We start from the raw sequence: 18,303 nt of genomic DNA on the forward strand, positions 1-18,303 counted from the left end.
CAACCCAAAAATAATTTATAAGTCTATTTAGGGATTTTAAAGGAAGATTTCCAGACCTTCCAGGTCCTATCGGATGATCTGGCCAACGTGCTCCCTCCTCAGCGGGGCATCCCTCAGTCAGGGATGCGGGCGGACGTTGCTTTGTCCTGCTCTGAGCCCTGTGCCGTTCAAAATGCACACAATCTGAGGTTAGGAAACTCTTATCCCTCCCGGATGCTGTGAGTAGCAAGCCACTGTTACCTTGTGCTACCGCAGATCCTCTCTTGGGTTAGCACAGCCTCACAACCATACACGCTAAGCGCATGTTTACATAGATATGTACACCCAAACATATACACATATCTATATACAGTGCAATACAACCACATTCATACTTGTGGCACCATTTTTCTTTTTGACGAGTGCTTTTAAATCTACTTATCTCAAGGGACACAAAATACATGTACTTACGGAAACAAATTTACTCTGTGTGTGCTGTCTTCAGAGAGACACATGCAGAGAAGATATGTTTGTACCCGGAAAACATCAACGTGAATCACGTACTGGTATCAGGTCCCATTTCATATTTGAGAATTATGGCTACGTTCTACGTCGAAAAGTCACAAAATGGATCTGTGTGACTACTTTTTAATTCTAAATTCAGAAGGCTTAGAGTTTCATCACAGGAACTGGTTTGGTTATGTTTTGGAATAGAATGAGCTTGTATCTCAACAAAGAGAAAAATTGCTAATAAACAGACCCTACTGCTCTCCTCTGTGATAAGACTCAGCTGGAAGCGACATCCAGGCTGGTATTCTTGGGAGACGACTTCTGGAAATGCAGCGTGCCTGCGCTAGATTGGCGCTATTTCCATAATCTGTCCCCAGTTGAGTAAATGGTTATTCGAATTAGTCCTGTGCATGCAAGATTTAGCACCCAGCAACAGAGCAAGATCTATCTACCAAATAAACACATAGCATTTAGTTTTTCAAATACTAAAAGCAGTTTTTAAAATTTTTTTATGTATTATGCTAGACAGGATGGAGCTACCTCAATTTTATTGGGAGCATCAGAGCAATATGTTAAGAAGCATCTACACAACCAGTTAGAAACGGAGTGAGACTTGGTAGCAGCGACAGGAGGATCGCAGGTTCAAGGCCAGCCTCAGCAACTTAGCAAGACCCTTGGCAACTTAGTGAGACCTTGTTTCAAAGTAAAAAGTAAAACAGGGCTGGAGGTATAACTCCGTGATAGAATGCCCTTGGGTACAATCCCCAGTGCCCCCCCCCAAAAAAAAAATCAAAAGGAAAACTGGAATGGGAAACAGCCTCCTGAGCCGCTTTCCCGGGTGCACCCTGTACCTCAAACGCTGCCCGTCCCAGAGCCTTCGCTCCTGGCGCCAGCTCCTGCTGGCAGGATGCAAACCCCGACGGGACGCGACTGCAGAGCCCGAAGAAGTCCCCACATGTGACTGCTGAAATCCAGGGCTACTGGCTTCTACTAGCATCACTCAGGAGTAAGAAGGAACACACGCATACCTACAGAGGTAGACCCCGGGCCCGCGCTTCTGTGGGACCATAGAAGCCGAAGCCAAAGAAGACAAACGCCATTGTTTATGACTGCCTAAGATCAGTGGAAAGAGGCTTGGGGAAAAAAAAATCTCCAGTTTTCTTTGACCTGGTTTGTGCTGATCTGAATACACACTAGTGGTTGTCCACAATATTTTCCTCTATCAGAGGAAAATTTTTGAAAGACAGCAAAATACAAAACCACATTCAGCACAGAGCCAAGCCCTGAAGTATATGGTTTGTTAGCTCCCGATGTCAGAGAATTCACAGGAAGGAGCAAGAGCAATCCTAGAAAAGGAGAGTTTTAGGAAAAGAGCTCGCTGCACATACAGATGGTTTGTTTGATTATGCATATTTACTTAACATTTTTCCATTGGTCTAAGACGCCTTTTTAACATATGATCTGTATGTTAAACACTGGTCTCATTTACAGAGTTAATTTTTTCTTTTCCAAAGAGAAAAGAATAAGGAAGGAGAGGACAAAGGGCAGATATATATACAGTCATTTGTAACTTAAAGAGTCAAAATGCCCTCTTTGTAAATCTTGTACTCTCTGAGTTTTGCCAGGTGTAAGCTGGCTAGCTGTATCCCTTTAGCGGACATTCAATACAGTACCGTTCAGATTTGGCAAGTCCTCTTTTTAATAATGGTTCAAGGTTTTTGCTTTCTACTTTATGGGTATCTGCTTTGGGCATACAGGGCACAGGAAATTAAAGTTAACATACAAATCATGCTTGCTGCCTTCAAAGGGAGACATTTCAGTTAGTGAAGCCTGATTTACTTCTGTAGAAAATGAAATAATGTCACAGAGATGCCACGAGCCAGTGAATTCTCCGCTGTCTGGGAACAGTTAGCAGACAGAATTCCACTCCCCTTCTGCGATTTCCTACACGTTAATCATCTGGGTGGAGGTAGTTCTAAATGTAGCCTCGAGACTGAACTGTTAACCCCAGGCTAAACTCCTCTTAGACATTCTATAAACTGCGTATTTTCTTGGGATCTCAGTGTCTCAATATCATTTTCTGGAACAGGCTGGATAGGAGCTCCCAAGTGGAGCATCTGTAAAAGTCTGATCTCTGTCTTGGACCACAGCATCTCTGACAGACTTTTCTTTCTATTCCAGGTACCAATCTTTCCATGTGATTGTCTCATATAGTAAGCCTCAAAGATTTATTATGAAAGCCTAGAACAGACACACAAAACCTGTCTTAAAGGTATTCTTCCATGATCATTTACACGTAAACAATTTAACAGAATTACCGAGTAGCATGGCAAGACATTTCTTTTTGGTCCAACCAAAATAATAACACCAATGATCTAGGTTTAGTATCAGAATATATTGAGCCATGCCAATGCTGGGATCAGCTAGAAAAATTAAACATTCTCCACGTCATTCTTCAGTGTAACCTACCAGGAGACAAATATATAAATGTATAAAAATTTTAATTTTTCCAGACATTGTGACATATTTCTTCTTCCTTGAATTTGAAAACTATCCAAATCTGTTGACCGATTACTCTCAAACAAGCTCCAAGTCGCTGCTGGCATAGACTTTGGGCACTGAAGCAAAACACATTGGATGGGGCAGAACTCTCTAGAACAAACAGTGCGGCTGTTTCCTTTGCCAACTACTATGGTGTTCCTGCAAAAGTTTTACTCTCAAGGAATCCTAATCTTTGAAGATCGCTTCCTTGTAGTCTTACAAAACAAAGCAGAGGCGCTGAACATGTGATTATCAGCTAGGGAGCATGAGTCCTACACGGCAGAATTTTTTTTTCCATCCTAAACAGAAGGAGGGGAAAGAAATATATATGGCTTAGTTCTAAGCTCACCTGTCTCATATCTGTTCAGGGTTATATTTAATGAGCTACCTGGCAGGTAGCCTGGAAAATTTGTCAAGAACAATTCAAATCTACGCTAAGGGCAGGTAAATGGTACCCAAGGTTTAAGACGGCTGTGCAAACCTAGGTTGGCCACTACAACACAGAAAGCCTCTGCAGGGCGCAGTGTGAAAGAGATGAACCTCAGAGGTCCAACGTCCATGAGCGACAGAGATGAGAGCGTTAGTGAACTGGCTACTTGCCTACGGATGTCCACACATGCGGCTACTCGTGATTTACTGCGACGGCTATCTGACATGTTGCTTTCGCATGATCGTTAGTGATTAATTGCCATGGCAGGCACTTCGTTTAGTCTAACGGGGAGGATTCTAGTGGACGGATTATAGTGGGGCGAGTTGGTGATGGGGGTGGTCTCCGGCTAGAGAGAGAGAGAGAGAGAGAGAGAGAGGTAAAGAAACAGGCAGAACAGCAGCGTGTCATCCCCAAAGACACCACACCCATGCACATGCTCATGCGAGGCAGGTCAGCCCAGACCTCCCACCTGTCCCGATGTTCACGTTAACCTTGGATTCGCCCAGAAGATTTCAGTGGGAATTAGATACTTCTCCACATGCAAATCTTTCTCAAAATCTAAGTCATGCCTTCCACTACTAGTACAGATATAAAATCATTTGAAAGCCATCTGCAATATACTGCACGGATCTTGGCTGGTAGAGGATAATGATTATATGCAGTGAATCCTGTCGTATTATAGCAACTCTGTGAGCAAACTGAGTATCCTGAGTCTTGGACAATGAGAACTGTGAATTTTTGTCTCTATATGATAGAAATTTCTTCCTCTTCTCTCTTGGAATGTTCATTCCACTTCTCCTTGTCTTTGGTGCTACCTTTCTCCATTCCGTTCAGTGTTGTGCTTCTAGTTTGTAGGGCACTAGGAAATCAGAAAATCCAGGCTTTTAGAGGTCTCTGCAGTAAGTGCAGATTGGCTCAGCATGAGTCCCTCAGCAAACTGCCTGGGCTCTGGTTCCTGTTGGGGCTTAGAGGTTTTATTAGTAGTAGTGGGAGTGTTAATCACTCCCTGATCGGCAATGGTGTTTTTGATAGCAGAGTGTGCTGAATAACACACATTCTGGAGATTCACTACTACCGTGCTTTAGAACTGTAATACACACACACACACACACACACACACACACACACACACACAATTTGTGGTACTGGGATAAGACCCAAGGGCATTCTACCTCTGAGCTACACCCCCAGCCCTATTTTTTTCCCTTTGTTGGTACTGGGGTTCCTGGAAACACTTCTACCTCTGGGCTACACTCCCAGACCTATTTTATACTTTTTAAAATTTGGAAACAGGGTATCTTAAGCCAGCACGGCTGGCTTCGAACCTGCGTGATCCTCCTGTCTCCACCTCCCAAGTGCAGGGATTACAAGAGTGCACCACCACGCCGGGCCCCAGCCCTATTTTTTATTCTTTATTTTGAAACAGGGTTTCACTGAGTTGCAAAGGGCCTAAGTAGCTGAGGCTGTCTGCGAACCTGGATCCTCCTGTCTCAGCCTCCCAAATGCTGGAATTACAAGCGTGTGCCACCACGCCCGCCTCAGAACTGTAATATTTTTAAGTAATGTTTTTTATTCCCTGAATCCTACATTACTTTCTAAATGTATTAATGAGTTTGTATATGTACTTTATATGTAGTACCTTGAGATAACTTTTATATCCCTGAAACCCAACATATTGCATTAATTAAAGCCTTTCTTTCCCCCCGTTTTCTTGGGAATGGGGGTAACTAGGGATGAAATCCAGGGGCATTCTACCTCTGAGTTACATCCCCAGCCCTATTTTTAAAATTTTAGTTGGAAAAAAAGGTCTCAATAAATTGCTGAGGCTGAAACCAGGCGTGATGGCGCACACTTTTAATCCCAGCGCTTGGGAGGCTGAGACAGAAGGATTGCACAGGCTCGAAGCCAGACTTAACTACTTAGTGAGGCTCTCAGCAACTTAGTGAGACCCTGTTTCCAAATAAAGTATAAAACTAGGTCTGGGAGGATAGCCTGGAGGTAGAAAAGTCCCTGGGTTCCACCCCTAGTACCACACACACACACACACACACACACACACACACAAAAAAAAAAAAATTGCTGAGGCTGGCCTCAATCTGAGGATCCTCCTGTCTCTGCCTCCCAAGTACTGGGATTATAGGTGTGTGCCACCAAGCCCTGCTGAAACCTTTCTTTTTGATAAAAAAGAAAAAAATCTCTGTGGTAGATTTTTCCCCCCAACAGGCTCCTTCTGGAATGATCACCCTGCCATTGACTTTTCTTCTGTTTAGGAAGCACCAAACTGATCAAATCAAATGTCCATTCTCAGCTACAAAGACGTGAAGTTAGAAAAATCTGAAGGAAATAATTATAAAATGCTGTTTAAAAATTACGTTGTCTAGTAGTTATGCTATCTCTGCCATAGCCCAGGTTTGCTTCCATACTAGGTAAGAGGGGAAAAAACAATCACAAAGCCATAAAATGGAATGAGATGGTCAAGGAAAAATCAAAGCAAAGGAGATGGTACTGCTGAGTGGCGAACAAGAGGACCACTCAGGTCCCACTCAGGTACCGGTCAAGTTCCTTCTGCCTCCCATGACATCTAAGAGGCCATTACGCAACTCATTCTTGCAAAGGTGCAAACCAATTTAATGTCCTATACTACTTTCATTATTAAAAGGGCACTTTCTTTTAATTGATTAACTATTTAATTTGGGGTACTGAAGGTTGAACTCAAGGTCATTCCACCTCTGAGCTACACCTTCAGCCCTATTATTTTTTTATTTTTTGAAACAGGGTCTCACTAAATTGCTGAGGGCCTCACTAAGTTGCTGAGGCTGGCTGTGAGCTTGCAATCCTCCTGTCTCAACCTTTCAAGTACTGGGATTACAGATGTGTGCCACCACGCCTGGCTGGCACTCGGTTTTTAAAGTGTGCTTAAAGAAACTTTGTAGGTACAGCAAAGACCAAAATCAATAAATATTAGTTGTTTAATCTAGCAAACAAGTCTTCCTGCAGGAAGCCACTGTGACCACCTGAAATTTTTGGCAGTTCTTCAGGGGGAAAATACTCTCAATAATTTCCTTTTTTGGTTGTTATTGTTGCTGGGGATTTAATGCAGGGGTATTCTTCCTCTGAGCTACATTCGCATCCCTTTTTATTATTTTTATTTTGAAGTAAGTTCTTGCTAAGTTACTGAAAGTCTCGTTAAATTGCTGAGGTTATTCTTGAACTTGGGATCCTCCTGTTTCAGCCTTTCAAATATTGGGGTTACAGACATGTGCCACCATGCCCAGCTCCCCTTTTTTGGTGGTACTGGGGTTCCTGGAAACCCTTCTACCTCCAGGCTACACTCCCAGACACCTATTTTTTATATTTTTATTTGGAAACAGGGTCTCTTAAGCCAGTGAGGCTGGCTTTGAATCTGCGCGATCCTCCTGTCTCAGCCTCCCAAGTGCGGGGATTACAAGCATGCGCCACCACGCCCGGCCCCAGCTCCCTTCTTACTGATAAGAAGAGCTTCCTTTTTACTTATGCACCTGCTCTTTTGCTAGAATATTGGTCACTGCTGTTTAAAATGGACATGCTCATTTAATTCCTGTTTCCTTAGATGATACGGTTCTATAGGGGGTTCTGGGCACCACTGGCTTGGCTGGTTTCAATCAATATCCAGTGTCCTTCTAGACTCAGAGAAGCCTTCTCTGGCCCAGTTTCTCTGTCCTGGGGTAGCTGCTTCCCCGGCATCTCGATAGACCTAGATCACTAGTCATCACACTGACGTCTGATTGGGCTGAGAAGCTGATCTTCACTGTTTGGACGTGGGCCGTGTCTTACGCATCTTATGACCGTGAAAGGTTGAGCTCACTGCTTGCCATTCAGCCAGCAAATGTCTGGTGACGAATAGATAAAAGTTAACCCCTGAAAGTAAGACGACTTAGGGATGCTTATGACGTTCACGGGCCTTATCATAATACAATTGCACGACTCTGGCAAGAGGAAATAGAACAGAAGTATCATACAGGACTGAGACATTTGGAATTTCTACCTGTAAAGTGTATGATTGTTCAATACCTTGGGAGGCCTATGGAATAAGTATTAATTAATAAGACTCCATACCCTCACGGAGTTTGACAAATGATCAGGGAAGCTACAGAGATGTACTCTTGCCAAGTAAGCATGTATGGGGGTAGACAGCTGGCTAGAATTTAAACTCGAAGGAGGGAAACTGTACCAGAGGATTCAGTCACAGACTTAACTGGGGGTCTATTTGGAAAAAATAGATCGCAGGCTACCGCATGGCGGGGTAGACTGGGAATTGTTTTTATGAAATGTGACTGGACCAAGGCTTGTAAGCAGACAGAAGAGAATGCAAATGAGCCTCTTTTTTCTCTCTCTCTTTTTTTTTGCAGTACTAGTGATGGAATCCAAGGGCACTCTACCTCTGATCTATACCCCCAGCCATATTTTTTATCTTTGATTTTAAAACAGGGTCTCACTGAGTTACAGAGGGCCTCACTAAGTAGCCGAGGCTGTCCACAAACTGCAATTCTTCTGTCTCGGCTTCTCAAGTCCTGGGATTATAAGCGTGTGCCACCATGCCCGGCTTGCAAATGGGCTTTCTTCTGATCCTTTTTCCTTCAGCTGAAATGTTGTCCCTCAGTCCTAGAAGAGCCATGGCTCACCTTCCCTCCCCTCACTACTTCCTGACTTTTGCGGGTCTCGTAGCACTCACCCTGTTTGTGATCACTTATTTACCACACCATGGCTTGCGCTCCCCAACAGATGAAAGGTCCCTTGAGAACAGACACCAGGCCTGCTGTGTCTGTGTATTCAGCACGTAGGACCCTGTGGTTCAAGGGCAGTGGCTAAGCACCTGTTGCACAGTGGCCCAGCGGGTGGCTGGCCGTGTGGCTAATCAGGAGGCTGAGCCAGGCTGGCACGAGGCCGGGTCGGGTACGCAGGCCCAGTGAGGCAGCAACGCGGCACTCTTGAGGCAGTGTGTGGACAGAGCCAAAGTCCAGGACCAGAAGCCAAGTGCTAGCACCAAGCCACTAAGCCTCCCTAGGCCTCCGCTTACCCACTGGTGACACAGGAGACTCAGTTAGATGGAAGGCCACAGGGCTTTGAGTTACATATCGTATGCGTTTCTACTACTTACAAGTGGAGTAGGACAGATATGCAGGTGGCTTTGCGACAGCACGGCCCTTTCCATGAAACAATGGGGTAAGATTCTGCAATCCAGAGTCTGAAAGTGTACTCTGAGAAGCTTGAGAAACCAACGATGTGGTCAAAGTAAGGCAAAATGTGTCCATAAGAGTTGGAAGCCATAAGGGACCAGGGTCTATGATGAGTGAAATAAACTGGAAATGGAATGATGGGCATCGAAGGGAAGGGTTTGATGGTGGGTGGAGGACAGAAAAACTTAACTACTTTTGTGGCCCCTTGAATTCTCAGTGATCTCCTCAGTCCTTGGTAGAGCAGTAGTGGGCAGGGGCAGGGAGAAGAGAGACCAGGAGAATATACTTGTCGTCTTGTTCATTACTGTATCCTAGAACGTGGCTCATAATATTTTCCCTAAATAAAGAAATCAGGGGAACCTATTTACTTTTGAGCTCTTTAAGGGTGTCCCTAGGGCTGGGCAGGGTGCCACATGTCTGTCATCCCAATACTTAGGAGACAGCAGGGTCACAGGTTGGAGGCTGGCCCCAGCAACTCAGCGAGGCCCTCAGCAACTTAGCAAGACCCTGTTTCAAAATTTAAAAAAATTAAGAAGGGTTGAAGGTGCAGGTGAAGGTAGAGTACCCCTAGGTTCAATTCCCAGGATCAAAAAAGATACTGTATAACTGTGAGGGAGAAATGAATGGCTGGAAGAGCCAAGGATGAAATTTCCATAATGTATCTTAAAATGATTAAGAAATCGTTGAAAGAGGCCCAATTTTAGATGAAAGAAGCCCAGATCTGTACTTAACTTGGTAATTAAAGACCCTAAGGAACCATCTAGTTAGCCCTTCTGGAAGAAACGAGTGTTAGTTTATTTCTAAAACAATAAAAACAGCAATCGGTATAGAAAACTACTAGAAAGCAATTCCAGAGAAGGCTTGAGTTGTCCGGGGTGAATTTCTTAATAAGCAGAGCTAAGATGTTTGCCAGCTCTGACACCAGGAAAACATTGACGGTTTACTGCTCAAGGTCTCCCTGGTCCAAGTCTTACTCATTCAAAGGGTTTCCAAAGGCATTCACCTCCGGAGACGTTTGTTTTGGGAAAAGTAAATTTATTTGTTTTGTAGCAGATTTTCCTCAGTTGCTTTGTTTAGTGGTGGGTTTCACTGAGAAGCCCAGTATTCTAGAGTGCGGCATCTTGCATCGTTCAGTGTTTATTGCAAACGAGCTGTGATAGAATGACCTTGTTTCTGCTTCCAAACCAAAGAGCAAGATGTAACTCTTGGAGCTGCACTGGTAGCTGTGGGGACAGACCATTTACAGTGTTTTGGACAATGGCAAATTCTGTAACAAAGTCAAACACCCACACCATGGGGTAGGTGGCATTGTGGGGAAGAAACTGGATTTACTGATAAGAGAGAAAAAACACCACATCATTTGTTTTCTCCTCTTGTTTGATTGTATTTTAAGAATAGAAGAACTAAGCAGGCATGGTGGTACATGCCTATCATCCCAGCACTTGGGAGGCTGAGACAGGAGGATTGCAAGTTCAAGGCCAGCCTTAGCAACTGAGCTCGACCTCAGTAACTTAGTGAGACTGTGTTTTTAGAAAAAGGACTAAATTTTCACCTGTTCTTCTTTGGGCTCACTGGTCTTGGGTGTTCGTGCAGTGAGGCGCGTGGCTGGCAGGGGCAGGGGAACTTCCATAGGGCAGGCTGCTTGGTGAGCTAGCTTGCTAGTGGGTGTGGGGGCTGTTGCTCATTTAGGGTCATGTAGGGTCTTGCCTCTCGCTTCCAGGTAGTGGAACATGGATTTCTGAAGTGGCTTAATTTTTCTGTGGCTGCCTTTATTGCTCCTTAGGATGGGAAGAGGGGATTATCTGACTGGTGAGTGGGAGGCCGACCTGGCCTACAGAGCTTTCCTTCCTTTCTGACCAAGAGCTCAGGACCCAGTCCAAAATCTCTTCTTTGGGGCAGTTCTGTGCACTTAGACGATGGTTATCAAACCATACTTTGGAACAGAATTCTCTGGGGGACTTCTGAACACCGAGTTGCTGGCCACCACCCAGCATTGCTGATGGAATGGTGTGTGTGTGTGTGTGTGTGTGTGTGTGTGTGTGTGTTAGTAGGCATTCTACCTCCAAGCTACACTCCAACCTATGTTTTATTCTTTATTTTGGAACAGGCTCTAAGTTGTAGAGGGCCTCACTAAGTAGCTGAGGCTAGACACAAACCTGCTATCCTCCTGTCTCAGCCTCCCAAGTACTGGGATTACAAGCGTGCGCCACCACGCCCGGCTGGAATGGGACATTCCTAACAAGTTCCCACATGGACCCTGATGTTGCTGCTCCTGAAACTAAGCTTTGAGAACCACTGTTCTCAGACACAGTAAATTATTATTATTATTAGTGGCATTATTATTATTATTATTAATTATTGATATTGTGAATTCAACCCAGGAGTATTCTACCTCTGAGCTGCACCATAGTCCTTCGTACTTTTTTATTTTTGAAATAGGATCTCACTAGTTTGCTGAGAACCTTACTAAGTTGCTGAGGCTGACTTCAAACCTGTGATCCTCGTGTCTCAGCCTCCCGAGCACTGGGATTACAGGAGTGCGCCACCACGCCCACCTATGATAAGTAATTTTGACCTTGCTTTATTGGCGAGTCAATTCACTTGCCGGATAAAGTAAAAACACAAAGAGCATGAGCTAGGAAGAGCCTGCCGAGGGTGAAGAGACGGTCATGGACATCCTCTGATACCTTCGGAAGTCAGACTTGCGAGCAGTCTCAGCTTCATGTTGGGAAGACCAACAAATCATACAGCACTCTCTTGCTGTCCCTCCCCAGAGGAACGACCTCTTGCCTAGGGAAGCTTTGGTTTGTTTATGAAAATGGCAAAGAAAGAAAACATCTCTAAGTGTTGTGGTCCAGATTCTCATCTTTGGGGAGGGGACGTCTGAAGCCCAGTCTAATTAGTTTGGTAGATCCGAATTAAAAAAAAAAAATCCCTCAAACATGGTGCACAAAGGTTGATGCTTCTAGAGATGTCTGCCGCAGACTAGTTATTAGCATAAAAAGGACGTGCAACAGGCCTCTTTGACAGTACGAGTTCTACTTGTTAAGTACAGTTGAAGCTCTAAAATGAAACTATCTCCAAAATTCAGTTGACTTAATTACGTCTAGGATCCTGGGAGAATTATGCATCCCAGATTTCTAAAAGTCACTAAAATCTGTTACCAACTTGCTCAGTTTTTTCATCATTCTGGGGATGGATTCCCAGGACAATTTACCTCTGAGCTATATCCCCAGCTCTTTTTACATTTTGTTTTTTGGAAATAGGGTCTCTCTAGGTTTCTGAGAGTCTTGTTACTTGTCTCGAAGGCTGTCCTTGAACCTGGGGTCCTCCTGACACAGCCTCCCGAGTACTGATATTACAGACATGTAAATTGTTTTAACTCATAATGAAGAACTTTGTTGACTGAATCACTCAAAGTAGGGTACCTCCTTTCTTCTGGCTATATCCAGATGGTTTCTTTGAAAATGGACAAATTATTAAAAAAACAGAAAACACTATCTGATTTTCAGGACATTTACATGTCTTACTTCCCTTTGGATCTCTAGTCTTTTCATCTTCAGAGTTTGCAGCGTGCACGTGTCGCGTACTATCTGAGCCATACTCTAGGCCTCCTGAGAACTGACTTCATTCCCCAATGTGTAGTTCTTCCCAGCACCTGCAGAGGGCAGTGTTTCAGCTGGTAAGCGAAGACTGAGGGACCAGACCCCAAGGTAAACTGCTCAGGCTGCCTGGGCCAAGGAAGGCTGGGATGGCCCCGGGTTCACGGCACTAGAAACTTCAGTACTGCGCTTCTACCGTGCTGCTTATTTCGAGCACTTAATAAGTTTTACATATCTAGAAGGTATGAAGCTAGGTTCAGAAAAATGCTATCACAGTCATTTTTTTTTTCCCCACAAAGAAGATAATATCCTGCCATTTACCCTCAGAAACACGACAGGGTGCTCTCCAGCATCCTTTGGCCTTCCTGGACCCGAGCAATCCTGTCCAGGCCAATACTGCTCTAGAACAGTCTGCAGTGGATTTTGGATAGAACTAAGATATGGGGTCCATTTAAAGGATTACAGAATTCTCTAATATGATTCCTGCTGCACATGAGACCTGGCATTTCTTTTCTCTGTGAGGATTAACCCATGATTTCATAATCTATGTCACTGGGAAAATATGAATCGATTCATGGAATTTGAAATAAGAACATGAGGAGAAAATTGACCACAGTTTTATTTGATGACACGAACATGTCATATCCCATATATATTAGTCTTGGAGACAAATGGGAATCTAATCTGCCTTACCACAGTTTCTTTATATCATCCTAAATATCTGACTTGGGTTTCCCACAAAGGTAGGGGGCCGACAGACCCGCTTGTGTGGTTGTGGCATAAAGGCAGCTTAGAGGGTGATTTTGCCCACATTAACTCTGCTCTATTCACGATTTACAAAAAGAATTTTACAATGACACGGACTCTGGCAACGTTTTCAATAGAACAGGAAAGTGTGTCTGTGTTGGTTCATAAAATACACTGTTTGGGGCTGTCTCCAAAATAAATTTTGACTAGCATTGCGAGCCAACTTCTTCCATAGCGTTCCCTTCTCTCAGCGAGCCCTGTGCGATGGCAAGGTCCTGGCTTAAGGGCTAGAGATGAGCCGGGTGTGGTGGGGCACGGCTGTGATCGCGCTACAGCCTCGGCAACTTAGTAAGACTCGCAGCTACCTAGTGAGGCCCTGTTTCACAATAAAAAATAAAAAGAGCTGGGAGTGTATCTTGGAGGTAGAGTGCCCCCGGATTCAACCCTTAGTAACCTACACGCATGGATGGAAGGAAGGAAGGAAGGGAGGAAGGAAGGAAGGGTTAGGGATGACCTCTGTCTGGAAGGCACTTCCTGTCACAGTGGGGAGAGAGGAGCTAATGGTGGCCACCCTGGTACTGCTCAGGACCGGCACTTGGAGTCCCAGCCAGCGGCGGAAGGAGGCTGGGGGAGAGGGACATCGGGATGAAGCGACATTGAAAGAACTGTATTCCAGGCGTAGGAGAGGGACGTGCAGAGGAGGAAGGCCAGAGGTAGAGTTGTGGGCTTGGACACTCGAGTGATGTCTTTGTCTTTTTCACAAGTACTAAATGACTCATCTCTTCCCAAGTCCTGATCAAGCCACAGAACGGACAACACGGGGGACCCTGAGGTGTGTGGAGATGTGACGTGTGAAAGTGTGACCTTTGAGGGTTTTTTTTTTGTGGGGGGGCCTCTGTGCTTTATCATTGATGACAGATAAGCTAAAGGATGAGCTAAACGAGTGTAAAGAAATGGAAGGTAAGAGGAATGGGGTGTGAAAAACTTACACCGGGGAGGCCTTGGTTTTTTGTTTTTGATCCTGGAGACTCAATCCAGGGGCATTCTAGCTCTGATCTATACCCCCAACCCTATTTAGTTTTTATTTTTGAAACAGGATCTCACTGAGGTGCTAAGGCTGTCCTAAAACCTGTAACCATTCTGTCTCAGCCTCCCGAGCCCTGGGATCGCAGGTGTGCATCCCCACACCTGGCTGAGGGCTTGGTTTTGAGAGATATTTCCAAGCACAAGGCCACTGGATTAGGCGAGGCAGTGTCTCTTCCTTCCTCCTTCTACTTCCTTCCCTCCCTCCCTTCTTCTTTCTCTCTTCCTCTTTTCCTTCCTCCATCCTTTCCCCCCAAAAGGCCTCTGAGAACTTATGTCCTGTTGGTGGCGACTGGGGTACAGCCGCTTTTGATTCACCCAGGTGCAGGAAAGGGAGGAGTGGACACTCCCATTCGAGGGCAGGAGGAGGGCTGGGAAGTGGGCGCTGAGAGTGAGCCGTGGGGTGAGGGTGTTCCCGCTTCTGGGGTGCACATCCCAGGGTCAGGGAGGAAGAGGAGACTCTGAGTCTCACGGGAAGCCCTGCAGTTGGTTTCTGCTGTGAGACAACGGTAAAGATGCACCTTCCTGAGACACGCGCCTTCCCGGTATGATGTGCGAACTGGGCCAACGAGGGAACTGGAACTAGTGGTAGAAAACTTTACTTTCCATCTTAAAAAAAAAAAAAAAAAAAAGAACCATAACAAACACAAAGATCATGGGACTCTGAAGACTTAGAAAAGGTCACGTGGCCGGCATTTCATTCCTGCCCGACCTGGACACCAGGCAGCTTAAAAGGCCAGTTTTAAATGAGCCCCGAGATATTTTTCTTATCACTTAAAGTCAGCTCAAGTAGCATAAAACAGAGACAAAGAATTACCATTTGCTGACCACAGTCCCATGGACTAAAAATATCATTGTCTCCAGCAGGCGGCGCTCTAGCATGCCTTAGAGCTCAAACTTTAAAACAACAACAAAAAGAATTTTAAAGCAAACAGAGAAAAACAGAGGGGCATTGTGCCCTGCAAGCTGCTGTGTCAGTGAACAAATATGTAAGTCCAGTTAAAGTCTTCGGAGCAGCCAAGCAGTGGCCCCCAGGGGCAGCAGCCCGTCTCTTACTCCCGGGGCAGTTAAACCGGCCAGGGTCTGCAGCCTTCGCTTGCACAAAAAAAAAAAAAAAAAAAAAAGGGAGCACAGGCTGATTTCTGGGCAAGCCTCGAAGTCATTCTTTCCCTCTGAAAGGATCATATTGTTTCTAACGGAGTCTTTGACACTGGCTCAAAAACCACATTTTAAAACGGAATTTTCATTGTTGGTTGAAGGCGCTGTGAAATGCCTAACCGTTAAGCCTCTTTTACTCCGTGGCTTGTGGGGGCCTTTTTTTTTTTTTAATGAGAGAAATGCTGTGTTTGTAAAAATTGGTGCTAAAAGGGCAAGAAATCATACGTCCCTAGGGCCATGTAAAGAGTCTGCAGAAAGAATTAGAACTTTCTAGTGTGTGCACGTGCGCACGCGCGCATACACACACACACACACACACACACACACACACACACACACACACACACACCAGATGGGACACAAGGAATTTACTGGGGAGAACAGTGAGGTCTGTGTGAGATTAAGTTAGCGGGTTTTCAGGGTGAGCCTTTCCATTTTGGACGATGCTGTCGGGGTGGAAGGGACACCTGGCCACATGGGAGATGTTCAGAATTACTAAACCTGAAGGAAATTTCCCAACAGTCTCTTTTAATCTTGTGCCAATAAGGCACACCTTAATGGTATGCCCACATTTAAACATTTTTATATGAGCTGCTGCAGAAACTTTTAACTAGAATCATTCCAACCCAAATTCACCAAATGAAGCCAGTCTAGACGGAGAATCTACGGAAACCATATGTTCTTCCCGCATCTGTCTTACCAAGATGGCCGTTGCCCTGAAGAAATCGTCCCCCAGCGCTGTTTTGGGGGACGCACTTGCCCTGACAACCACGCAGGGCCATGCTTGGAGAAAGTCGAGCCAGCGTGTTTATAAACAAAAGGCTCTAATTTCCCCTACATCTCCCTGTCTCTAAACAGTCCTGAGAGGTCAGGCTGGGGCAGATGCCATTTATATTTTCATGATTCTAGAAGGGATCAAAAAAGTTTCCAGTTTGGTTCCTCCAGACTCCTCCAGAACGTCAGACCAGGGGTCCCAAAGCAACTCTCTTCTCACCCACAGAGAACTGTTTTGAATAATGTGGTACGTGCATGCGGCCAAAAGCCAGAACATTTTCTTCTGCGCATTACCTCATCCCACTGGCTGCCAAGCACAGCGAGAAGGCAGGTGTCCGGCAGAAGTTGCTCTATATGATGGGGGCGGAGCCAGCTGAGAGACAGAGGAAGCCAGAAGGATGCTGGTCCAAAGGAGGCGTGCATTGGTGAGGAGGGACATTCTAAAAGCTTGCCTTTCCAACTCCACACTGCTTTCTGAGCTGGAAACCCCAGTCTGCTACCTTGGTTATTCCAGCTACGGATTTTCACATTTTCAAACGCCCCTTAATTTTTAATAAGTGGTATGGAATCCCATAGGGAGAAATAGAAACAGAAATGCAGGCTTCAGTGGCCAGAATTGTAACATTTTAACTGAAAACTTCAAATAGTCCTGGGAGACTTGGAAAGTACTGAAAAATTGCAAAGATTCTTCTAGGATATATTACTGAACTCCTTGCCATGCTGGGAAGGGGACTTTGGAACAATAGAGTAGCAATGGCTGCCCCATGTATCACTCAGTCAGTTAAAAGACTATAAACAAACAGTGTCTATCAGATGGCCTTATGCAGAGAAGTCCTGGGCCAGAGAGGGCAGGTATAAAAAAGAAGGGAAAGTATCTATAAGATGTAATCAATCACAGATTCAAGTTTCAAGCAAAAGTGAAATACTACTTTAGTGTGTTTCTTAAAAATATCATGCTTTAAGATAAGCTTTCAATATGCTTATTGGTTTTTAGGTATTAAACATTAGCATGGTAGCCGGATGTGGTGATGCACACCTGTAATCCCAGGACTCGGGATGTTGAGAGGGAGAATAGTAGGGTCAAGGACAACCTCAGCAACTTAGCAAGACTCAGAAACTTAATAAGAGCCTGTTTCAAAAATAAATACACGCCGGGCATGGTGGCGCACGCTTGTAATCCCCGCGCTTGGGAGGCAGAGACAGGAGGATCGCGCAGGTTCGAAGCCAGCCGCGCTGGTTTAGGAGACCCTGTTTCCAAAAATAAAATAGGTCTGGGAGTGTAGCCCGGAGATAGACGGGCTTCCAGGAACCCCAGTACCACCAAAATAAATAAATAAATAAATAAATAAATAAATAATAAATAAATAAATAAATACACAAACAAAAAGAGCTGGTGGTGTAACTCGGAGGTAGAATGGCCCTGGGTGCAGTCCCCAGTACCAAAAAACAAAAATAATAATTAGTATGGTGATGGCGTAATTTAGAGAGTTAGAAATATTAAGACAAATCAAGCAATTATACTAATATCTTTCATTACAGATTTCTAAACCGAACTATAGAGCATTTAAATAAGTTAATCAAGGTCTTTCAAGGAGTCACAGGGATTTTTCTGGCCAATTTTAAGTCCTGAGTACTAAAACTCTAAGTCTTTTTTCATGCAAATAATTTGTGGAGCATGGATTTTATTTTGACTTCAGACCTAGATGTGTAGAGGGAAATTACCGCAGTGGTTTTTTTCTAGTTAACATGGTCACTAATGTTTTCTTACTTTCTCCACCCTGAGAGGCAATAATTTAGATATTATAGAACTTACCTCACGTGCAGTTTTACTGTCTTAGTCATTAAAGTATTTTCCAACACTACTAAGAAGCAGAAAGGAATTCTAGTTGTTTAAAAGTCAGTAGGTGTTTTGCTCAGGTTTTAAAATTTTTCCTTGGTGAATGGTGCTCAAATGACAGATCTCAGGGTATAGGCCCTTGAACATGATACTTAAGGGAAGATTTACTTGAGAGAAAGATATCATTCACTCTTAAAACTGGCTTTGAGCATAATCCTAATGTAAACTTAAAAAACACACACGGTAATGAACGTGTCTTATATAAACAGCCGCTCCCAAGTGGAAAAATGTCATTGTAGACCCTTTGGAAAGAAAGCAAAAGGCCTTCAAAAGTCTCATCTCCTGTTCTCAGGGAAGATCTCATTTGAGATGAAATGCACAGTAATAGTTTGAGATAAATAAGCAGCTGCAGATGAATATTATATT

At 44.4% G+C, this 18,303-nt stretch overlaps 1 protein-coding gene across 4 annotated transcripts in view; it reads right to left on the reverse strand.

Moving 5' to 3' along the window:
• Nucleotides 1–3,736: 3,736 nt before the first annotated feature.
• The window catches only part of DNM3 (dynamin 3), a gene marked incomplete at both ends in the record, with an annotated part of 508,438 nt that continues 493,871 nt past the window's right edge, over nucleotides 3,737–18,303 (reverse strand). For all 4 annotated transcript variants that reach the window (XM_080699096.1, XM_080699095.1, XM_080699094.1 and 1 more), the window contains one exon: nucleotides 3,737–3,806. In XM_080699096.1, the coding sequence (XP_080555222.1) occupies nucleotides 3,737–3,806 (70 nt within the window). The remainder of the gene's footprint in view (nucleotides 3,807–18,303) is intronic.

The sequence above is a fragment of the Muscardinus avellanarius genome (assembly GCF_963383645.1).
Source record: "Muscardinus avellanarius genome assembly, chromosome: 7".
In the NCBI taxonomy this organism is placed as follows: domain Eukaryota; kingdom Metazoa; phylum Chordata; class Mammalia; order Rodentia; family Gliridae; genus Muscardinus; species Muscardinus avellanarius.